The 11,389-nt window shown below is 39.9% G+C and overlaps 1 protein-coding gene across 3 annotated transcripts in view; it reads left to right on the top strand.

Moving 5' to 3' along the window:
- The first annotated feature begins 1 nt into the window (after position 1).
- rmi1 (RMI1, RecQ mediated genome instability 1, homolog (S. cerevisiae)) overlaps positions 2 to 11,389 on the top strand; it is a 33,781-nt gene continuing 22,393 nt past the window's right edge. Inside the window, exons 1-2 of one of the 3 annotated variants that reach the window (XM_028457264.1) lie at positions 2 to 77; positions 5,491 to 5,657. In XM_028457264.1, the coding sequence (XP_028313065.1) occupies positions 5,496 to 5,657 (162 nt within the window). In that variant the 5' untranslated portion in view covers positions 2 to 77; positions 5,491 to 5,495. Of the gene's footprint in view, positions 78 to 5,467; positions 5,658 to 11,389 lie in introns of all 3 variants that reach the window. The other 2 variants (XM_028457263.1, XM_028457262.1) reach the window with 2 other exon arrangements.

Raw genomic sequence — 11,389 nt, 5'->3', positions numbered from 1 at the left:
GGTATTTGCACCGTGTTTCCGGGTGGGAGAGCCTCAGCGCAGCCACATTTCAGCGGGAGTAGTTTGTTTGCGGAAAGGTAAAAACTCCATTATTAACAGACAACAGTTAGCTTTCATTAGTTCTGCTATTTCTGTCCAATGTTTTAAAACGCGTTCACGGTGTTTAAAGATGACCGTGTTAAGTCCCATAGGAACCAAGCTGATTAATTAATACGTTTAAAGATAGCAGCGGCTAACATTGATAAACACGTTAAAATCCGACTGACAGCAGTATTTAGCATCCACACAGACAGAAAGAGAACATTAGGTTAACATTGAGGAGCAACAGGAACAATTAAACACACTGTGATTGACACATTTAAACCCTGCTTAAGCTGATTACACTGAAATAAGTGTCTCACACCCACAAACAAACGCTCGCCCACGCATATCACACTGGTGTTCACACTTAAACACTGCACGCACAAACACACCAGAGGGGTATTCCATAAAGGAGGTTTAACAAACTCTGAGTCTATCCATAAACTCTAGGTCAACATACCCCTCCATGGTAAACTCTGTGTATCTGATTCATTACAGCTGGTATAAAGTGGATTAATCAACCCTGAGTATGTAAACCTTGGGTTACTGACGTGCATCAACGGTTAAACGAACTACCATGGTAACCACCCGGAAGAGAGTGATTTATTCACTCTGACGGTGAAATAAGCAGGTGTTTGAGGAATTTGAGCCTGTTCTAAAGGTGCGTTCACACTGAACTCACTTTCAGTGACTATAGTGGCTTAAATCACCGTGATTAGTCGTGCTTTTTGGTCCCTTCATCACTTTATCTCTTCAGTGTCGTGACGAGCGGTGAATAATATGAATAACTTTTTTTACTGTCGCCAGAATCATCTCAGCATCCAAAAACGTCATAAAAAAAGACTGAAGCGGGACGCAAAAACCCGCGATCCATCGCTTCCAAGAGCGGTGTCATAATGCACTGTGCCATCATAACTTCAAAGTAATGTGATCTATAGATCAAACTTTATAACAATATAAAACAACAATCGAGCCTTAAAAGTGTATTAATTTAAATGATCATCTCCTTTATATTATCTACAGGTTTGTATTCAGAGAACTTTACTACAGACGTCAGTAGATGTTTTAATGTAGATCAACCTCTGTGTTTCACTTAATGATCTACATCTACAATGTTAGAAAGAAAACTACTGTTTGTACAAAAAAACCCAAAAACATAGCAACACAACATTAGTAATGATGTGAACACGTCTGTGATGTTACTAATGTGTTTTAAGGAAGAGTGTCAAGGTTCATCAAAGTGTTCAGAAACGTGTTCAGGTGGGCGGAGCCAGGTAGAAACCCATGGTTTCTTCTATAAAACCTGCGACCAGGTTTAGTTCACGGACACTGTTGCCCTGGCAACGTACTCAGAACACACCTCACGTTTAGGAATGAGATACTCAGAGTTTGAACATAACCTACTTTATGGAATACCCCTCTGGTGCGCACACAAACACTTGTGGTGTGCGCACACAAACACTTGTGGTGTGCGCACACAAACACTTGGTGTAATCGTTATGATACTTCATACTATTTATGCAGTTCTTACAAAAGGAAAAACAGTTAATCCAATGAAATTATGTACTTTAAAATAACTGGAAATTTTTTTATATACGGTAAACTAAGAAAAAAAATGCATTCCAGATTAAATGTACGACAGGTCAGGAGTGAGCCACGTTAAAGAGAAAAGATTAAAACAAATTTTGATTAAACTATTTAAACTTGTATTTTAGGAGAATAAAGTCATACCTTTAAGAGATTAATGTGGTTATTTTAGTCTACATCAGAAGAGCTGAAGCCACCGAAAATGACAAACCTGGAGCATCTTGTTATACTTTAGTATATACTACTTTATTTTCGTAGATTTTTGTGCTTTTTCTTGTAAATATGAGTTTAACCCCGAAATTGTAGATTTATTTTTCTTTAAGATGGCTCTAATACTCCTAATACTGATTTAATTATGTTAAGGTTAAAAATGTTACTACTTACTAGTAGTACTAGTAGCTTCGATTAGCAGACGGTAGTGCGTGATGTCTATCGCCACCTTCTGGTTATGTTTGATTGTGCAAAAAGTATAAAAAGCACACAGAACCCCTGCAGCTGTAGTTCTGAATGTGAAATTATGCACAACAATCTGTCTGTCTTACTGTGGATGATGTTAAAAAAAGATTAAAATGCTTCAGCTCTGGGCTGGGTCTGGGTGTAAAAAAATGTTAGATTTCAATGAAAACTCAATATTTTATTTTCTAGTTATCATAATAGACTAACAATTAAAAACTAATTTATTTTAAATAAAATATAGATTTTGTATTATAACATGTTGCTTAAAAGAAGACATTGTTTGGTTTATTTGTAATTCACATGAAAACATGTCATTTGAAATAAAAATTAATTGATCCTATTGTTAAAAAAACAAAGAAAAAAACAATTTAAATAGTTTACATTTTTACATATACAGTATATACCTGTTTATTTCAGTGACATGTTATTGTTTTATTTCCCACAAATACTGCAAGGATTTATACATTTACTGTATTTATATATTTATTTTATATATTTACTGTATATATATATATATTTATATTTATCCTCTTTATCCTTTATTCTCTATCCTTTATTTATCCCTCATTCTTTATATTTATCATTATTATTATTATTGTTGCTAAGTTGTTCTTTGTTTTTTTTTTTGTGCACCAACTACCAAGACAAATTCCTTGTACTGTCCTTAAAACTGTACATGGCCATTAAAACATTTCTGATTTTGATTAATAATCAGTGATTTTTAGAACAAATAATATAAGGTTTATTGGACTAGAGGTCAAAACTTTTCTGTAATATGAATAAAAATGTAACATATGTGCATGGGTCATAAAATGAAAAACTAGTGCTGGTATAACTCAGGTATTATTCAGAGCTGGCCCTTTAAAGCTGGCAGAAACACAGATTTGACATTGACCAATCAAAACCCTTGTCACACAAACACTGCACACACAAACACTCTGCACACACACACAAACACTCTGCACACACACACACACGAACACTTTGCACACACACACACAAACACTCTACACGCGCACACACACACACACACACAAACACTCTGTGCACACACACACAAACACTCTGTGCACACACACACAAACACACTGCACACACACACACAAACACTACACGCGCAAACACACACACAAACACTACACGCGCAAACACACACAACCACTCTGCACACACATACAAACACTCTGTACACACACACACAAACACTCTACACACACACACACACACGCACACACACACAAACACTTTGCACACACACACACAAACACTCTACACGCGCACACACACACACACACACACACACACAAACACTGCACACGCAAAGACTCTACACACACACACAAACACTGCACACACACACACAAACAAACACTGCACACACACACACAAACACTACACGCGCAAACACACACAACCACTCTGCACACACATACAAACACTCTGTACACACACACACAAACACTCTACACACACACACACACAAACACTTTGCACACACACACACAAACACTCTACACGCGCACACACACACACACACACAAACACTCTGTGCACACACACACAAACACTGTGCACACACACAAACACTCTGTGCACACACACACAAACACTGCACACGCAAAGACTCTACACACACACACAAACACTGCACACACACACACAAACACTACACGCGCAAACACACACAACCACTCTGCACACACATACAAACACTCTACACACACACACACACAACCACTTTGCACACACACACACAAACACTCTACACGCGCGCACACACACACACACACACACACACAAACACTCTGTGCACACACACACAAACACTGTGCACACACACAAACACTCTGCACACACACACACACACACACACAAACACTATACACACACACAAACACTTTGCACACACACACACAAACACTCTACACACGCACACACACACACACAAACACTCTACACGCGCACACACACACACACAAACACTCTGTGCACACACACACAAACACTGTGCACACACACAAACACTCTGTGCACACACACACAAACACTGCACACGCAAAGACTCTACACACACACACAAACACTGCACACACACACACAAACACTACACGTGCACACACACAAACACTCTGTGCACACACACACAAACACTGTGCACACACACAAACACTCTGCACACACACACACACACACACACAAACACTATACACACACACAAACACTTTGCACACACACACACAAACACTCTACACACGCACACACACACACACAAACACTCTACACGCGCACACACACACACACAAACACTCTGTGCACACACACACAAACACTGTGCACACACACAAACACTGCACACGCAAAGACTCTACACACACACACAAACACTGCACACACACACACAAACACTACACGTGCACACACACAAACACTCTGTGCACACAAACACTCTGCACACACACACAAACACTACACGCGCAAACACACACAACCACTCTGCACACACATACAAACACTCTGTACACACACACACACAAACACTCTGTACACACACACACAAACACTCTGCACACACACACAAACACTCTGCACACACACACAAACACTCTGCGCACACACACACAAACACTCTGCGCTCACACACACAAACACTATACACACACACACAAACACTGCACACACAAACACTCTGCGCGCACACACAAACACTCTGCGCACACACACTAACGGTCATTGACACATAAATCCCACAATGCAACAAATTGATGCTGAAATTTGTTGCCAACGCTTTTAATAGTCGATTTGTATTGATTTGTTGTTGCAGCATTAATAATAATAATAATAATAATAGCAATAATAATATGGTCGATTATAATATATTATTATTTATTGCTATTATTAGGGTCAATTGCCAGCATTATATTATAATTATTTGTATTATTATTATTATAGTTGATTATATAATAATTAATATTACTGTTTTTATGGTCAATTGCATATTATATTATAATATAATGCAATCTACCCTAATAATAATAATATGATATTATATATATATCTAATAAAATAATTTCTATAATAAAATTATTATTATTATTATTATTAGGGTTGATTGCAATAGAATATAATAGTCCTTTATTAATCAACAAAGGGTAAATTCACTTTTGTAGCAACATAATACAAGAGCAGACAGTAGAAACCAAAATAGATATTAACATATAGAGGCTGACAGATGTTTTCTGTGGGTGAAATAAGAAATAAAATGACCTTGCTGCTTCTTAATCCTGTGTGATATTCTACATTATAAACCATCCACATACAGTCAATAATATGTTTGTTATTTCAGTATCAGTATGTGTTGTGTCGTAGGAAGCATGGCTCCTGAGCTGCACAACGTGGTGAATGCGGTTCAATCGTGGCTGATGTCGTCTCACCACATCCAGGTTCCCTTTGCGTGGCTGGAGGCGTGTGTGCAGTGGTTACAGCAGGAGGAGAGAGGAGCAGCAGGGCTGTCCCAGCAGCACATCAACCAGCAGGTACGTTAGCTTTAGACCATCACCCTCTGAAAAGGTTCTATGTTAGCTGAATCCAGTTATTCCATCACTACTGATTCATATTTCTATTAAAAAAAGATTCACGCAGGTGAAATTTGTTGCACATTGACTTTTTAAAGATGCTACGGTTCTCAAACATCTACATTCACCGAGTGAAAACATGTAAACTATCTCCTGCTTTGCATAAAAAACCTTAAAACAAACCATTCCAACAAAAAAGTTCAAATCTGATTTTCTCCTTAAAATAATAAAGTTAAAAACTACTAAATACTGAGGATTTATTCATCAGATGAACAACCTGATTCTAGAAAGAAAAATATGATTCAGAAATAAACTGACATTATTTGGAAAAAAACAGAATAGAAAATTAAATAGTGATTTTTTTTTTTAACTCTGTTTTAATAGATGAATCACATCATGTATGAGCGTTTCAGTCTTTAAAAGCTTACACACTCTGACCTGTATAATTTGTCACGTGATGGTTCCATGCAGTAGGTGTGAGTGAGGAGTGTAATGATGACATGTGTTGATCTGACACTAGACTGATCTGTTTTATGTTAATGTTGAGTCAGTTCTCCCAGCTGGTGATGTTGGTTAATGCTGATGCATCATTAGTCCCAACACACACACACACACACACACACACACACACACACACACACACACACACACACACACACACACACACACACACACACAGTATGTTAACCTGTCTGTCTGTGGTTCACAACATTAATAATGATTCATTTTTAGCCTTAAAAGGTTTTTTTTTTTACTGTCATGAACTCAGCGTGATATAAACAATTTTTATTTAAAGTGACCTACATGGTTCTTTACAGAGCAGTGAAGACATGAAAGGATAAAACTTATTTATTTATTAGTTTTAAATTAAACAAATGTGTAGGAAGTGGATGACAGTGTGTGTCAATGTTCCTCAAAACCTATAGGTTATTTGCAGAACCCCGGTTCTCTGAGTAATATGAGTGACATGTCTAACTTACTGGGGTTATGCAAATAACCTATAGTTCTCTTTCATAACATTTGTTTCAATGTCTTACTATGGGATATCATAGTTCCCGTATTGGAGACAAGCTTTTTATGCATTACCCAGCCTGCATGGCAAGCACTTTTCCAATTAGGACAGGAGAACCGCCCATGCCACGCATGGAGCAGAGACATCCACCCGGTAAAACCAGACAAAAGCGAGGGGCGAGGACCAGCTCGCTACAGCACGAATATCCTGAACAGATGTGGCTAAACCCTGAATCGCCAGCGGGCAGCTGCAGACCTTGACTCGTATAAGCCAATACAATTGCTTCCACCACCTAGTGCGACAGACGTTGCTTAGTAACAGACTCCCTTTTTGGGGCGGAGCCCAGGAGACGAAGAGCTGTTTTATTTTCCTGAAGCTGCCTGTCATATCCACGTAGGCGCGCACAGTTCGTACTGGACACAATAAATGAGGCCGCCGCTCACCCTGTGTGGCAGAGAAGGCCGTGAGGTCAATATGAGAACTCGAGCCCAACACTTTGGCACAAATGTTGGGTTGGGCTTCAGCACCATTCTCACTTTCCCTGGGAAGAACTGCATGATGAGTGCACTGACAATGCATGGATGTCACTGGCATGCTTAGCTGACGCTAAAGCCAGTAACAACACTGCCTTCAGGGACACAAACTTCAAGTTTGCTTGAACCACAGCCAAATCCCATGGCGGCACCTGTGGGCTAGACTCAAGGAGGAGTCTGCGTGCTTCTTTCATAAAGCGAACAATCAGCGGATGCTGACGAGCAGTTTTCTCCCCAAAGTCCACTTGACAGGCAGCAATAGCTGCCAGATACACCTTCACTGTGGAGAAAGCCCTACGTTTGTGAACCAGCTCTTGCAGAAATTACAAAATCACTCCCACGGAACATTGAAAGTCCAGATCTGTTCCACAACCTCCGGTTGCAGAATCCACTCCCCATAAATTGGTGCCCCCCTGGACAGCAGGTCTGCACCTGCGTTCAAGGCTCCCGGGATGTGCATTGCTCTCAGTGAGAGGAGGCGACCACAACTCCACAGGATCAGCCTGCGTGCCATCAGGTGCAACTGACGGGAGTGCAATCTGCTCTGGAGGTTGATGTATGCTACTGTGGTCGTATTGTCCATCCTCACCAGGACATGGTGGGCAATGAGGAACGTAAGGAAATGCCTCAGCATGAGAAACAGCACTGAGCGCTCCAAGTAATTGATGTGGGAGCGCTGGAGGCTCACATCCCAGCAACCTCTTACAGACTGTCTCTTGTGCACTGCGCCCCAGCCCGTCAGGCTGGCGTTTGTGGTCACCACCTTCCTAGATGTGACGGTGCCCATAGGCACTCCTTGCATCAGGAAAAGCGTTGCGCGCCAGTTGCGCAGAGCCCTGGCACACTCCGGTGTGACCATTACCCTCCATGCGCCATGATGCACCGGGTCCAGCCCACATGTGGCCACCCACAGCTGGAATTCCCGCATGTAAAGGCGACCAAGATGGGCCACAAGGATGGCTAACGCCATTAATCCGAGCAGCCAAAGACACGTCCTGATCTTCCCGGTTGGACAAGTGCAAGACACATTGTAAAGGTTTCCACCCGTGCAGCCGAAAGGCACGCCGTGAACGGCACTGAATGCAGGGATAGCCGCCAGAAAGACTCTCTTGCACCGGCTCCAACATGGTTTTTCCATGTTTATCACAAATACTAGGTCGCCTAGGTGATGCAACAGAATACGCGTGTGCGCTCTGGCCTCCGTCTCCGACTGTGTCAAAATCAGAATCAGAATTCCTTTTTTAATCCCAGGGGAAATTATGTTACAGCCACTTAAGAAAAAAATCACAAATAACAGAATAAAACGTTTAACAAAGATCAAAGAAAAAATACATGTTAAATAAGTGTATAATTAAGCAAAAGTCTGTTTAAAAATAAAGATCAGATACACACACATTACAGTAGTAAAAAATAAAGTAAGATTAATAATGATAATGATAATAATAATAATAATCAGCGGGGCCAACGCCGCTTCCGTGCACTATAAGTAGGTAAGTACATTTTATTTCTATAACGCTTCTCACAGATAATTCACAAAGTGCTGTACAGTCAAAAATGAAACTAAAACAGCAGCAACATCACAAAATAATAATAAAACACAAGATAATTTAAAACAACAGTAGGGACATCATAAAAGGTTAATAAAAATTAAAAGCAATTTAACCTAAAGCCTTTCTGAAAAGCTCTGTCTGTAGATGTTTTTTAAAAGAGCTCACACAGACAAGCTCACGGAGGGACTGGTGTAGGTTATTCCAGAGTCTTGGTGCTACTGCCTGGAACATAAGGTTACCCCTGGTTTTAAAATGTGTTTTTGGGATCATGAGGAGACCCTGGCCTGAGGACCGAAGGGTGCGCCCTGAAGTGTAGGGGTACAACAAGACAGAGATATATTGAGGGGCCTGACCATGCATCACACGGAAAGTCGGGACTAGAATTTTAAACTCAATAGGAAAATTACCTGGAAGCCAATGAAGGCCAGAAAGAATGGGGGTAATGTGAGATGTTCTGGGAGCACCGGATTCCTCACTTTAAAGATATTTCTCAGATGATAAAAACAGTTTTTAGTCAGTAGACAACAGTGACCCTCCAAAGACATTGATTTATCACCAAGAGAGTTCTTGATCAAAGGGAACTTTTTATCAGGAGAGATGCCAGAATTTATCTGCAGATAATTCAAAGTCAACCAATTTTTGACAGCAGATACACATTCCAGGAATTCAGATAAAAAGTGAAACTCAGAATCATTGAAAGAGCAAAACAGCTGAATATCATCAGCATAAAAATTATAAGACACATTTTTTTTTTTTTTTTTTAGACAGCAATGCATTTTTTTTTTGTTATTGCAATTAAATAAATTGCATTATTCTATTGCATAATTGTGAGCATCACCAGCCCTCCCTAAGGAAACGTAAGAAACACTTTATTAAAGGGAGAATATAAAAAGAGAGAGCAGTGTTACACCTAGGTGAGAGGGTGGGGGGGAGGTGGAGGGGGAAGAGAGCAGGGAGGAGCAATTCAAGGTAGAGAAATTGAAGGGTAGGGAAGAGTTGATTACTGTAAAGTGAGATGTGAAGCTGTAGGCATGAGGCTTAACTATAATGGTGGTGTCTGTGGGCAGAGGGAAGGAGTGAGTGGTAATACCTGAAACAGGTATTTAGGATCAACGTGTCTAAAGTTAAGTCCACGACAAGTTTTATCCCACAGTCAAGACATGCTTGTGCATTGTAAGGCAAGGCAAGGCAAATTTATTTGTATAGCGCATTTTATACACAAGACAAATCAATGTGCTTTACATGATAAATCATTCAATTGTTTCAAATCAATAAGAACATTTAAAAACATCAGTAAAATCAATTAAAATCATCAGTAAAATCAATTAAAATCATCAGTAAAATCAATTCAAATCATCAGTAAAATCAATTCAAATCATCAACAAACACATTACATCATCAACATGACCATAAATCTCTCTCAATCATACACAGTAGAGAAAAAAAGTTCCTTTAACTTTGATTTAAAAATGTTCACATGTGATGTTGACTTCAGCTCTGCTGCAGTTTGTTCCACTTCTTTGCAGCATAACAACTAAACACAGCATCACCATGGTTACTGTGAGCTCTGGGCTCCACTATCTGACCTGTGTCCATAGATCTCAGAGACCTGCTGGGTTCATACCTGACTAACATCTCACTGATGTATTCTGGACCAAACCCATTCACACATTTATAACCAGCAGCAGAACTTTACAGTCTCCTCTGAGGCTGACTGGGAGCCAGTGTAAAGACTTTAAAACTGGACTAATGTGTTCTGAACTCTTTGTTCTGATTTAGACCTGAGACCAGATATGGTGACAATACACAGGGAATAACAGAATATACTGTATCACTTAAATCTGACCATTATTTTGACCTTTTGTGTTTAGTACTGTACATCATACCAGTGCAATATACCTAGAACACTTTATGGAGCCTAAGCAGTGTAGCCAGGACGCATACATTTGCCAAAATAACCTCGACTTACTTATTTTGACAAATAAAATTGATTAATTATATACTCTGTAAACTTCATGGGATTTGTTAATTGGTTGTTTAAATAAAGTATTTTCTGATGAAGTGAAACAGCACTGATCAACTGATTCATGTTTGCAAAATGTGACTCTAACCTGGGTCACTGTTGAAACGTCAGGCAAAACCTGAATTTTCAGAATGTGTGCAGCATTAGCCTGAGCAGCTAACTCTGTCTTTCTGCCTTGGAGGCTAATGCTACGTTTGCGCAAAACATCTTTTATGGAATCAATCCTCCAACGGTGTCCATAGATCTCAGAGACCTGCTGGGTTCATACCTGACTAACATCTCACTGATGTATTCTGGACCAAACCCATTCACACATTTATAACCAGCAGCAGAACTTTACAGTCTTCTCTGAGGCTGACTGGGAGCCAGTGTAAAGACTTTAAAACTGGACTAATGTGTTCTGACCTCTTTGTTCTGGTTCAGACCTGAGCTGCAGCGTTTTGAACCAGCTGTAGATGTTTGATGAAGACCATTACAATAGTCCAGTCTGCTGGAGATAAAAGCATGGACCAGTTTCTCCTGATCTTTCTGAGTCATTAAACCTTTCACTCTGGAGATGTTCTTTAGGTGGTAGA

This window comes from Gouania willdenowi, chromosome 9 (genome assembly GCF_900634775.1).
Source record: "Gouania willdenowi chromosome 9, fGouWil2.1, whole genome shotgun sequence".
Lineage (NCBI taxonomy): Eukaryota > Metazoa > Chordata > Actinopteri > Blenniiformes > Gobiesocidae > Gouania > Gouania willdenowi.
This window is presented reverse-complemented; position numbering and strand designations above follow the sequence as displayed.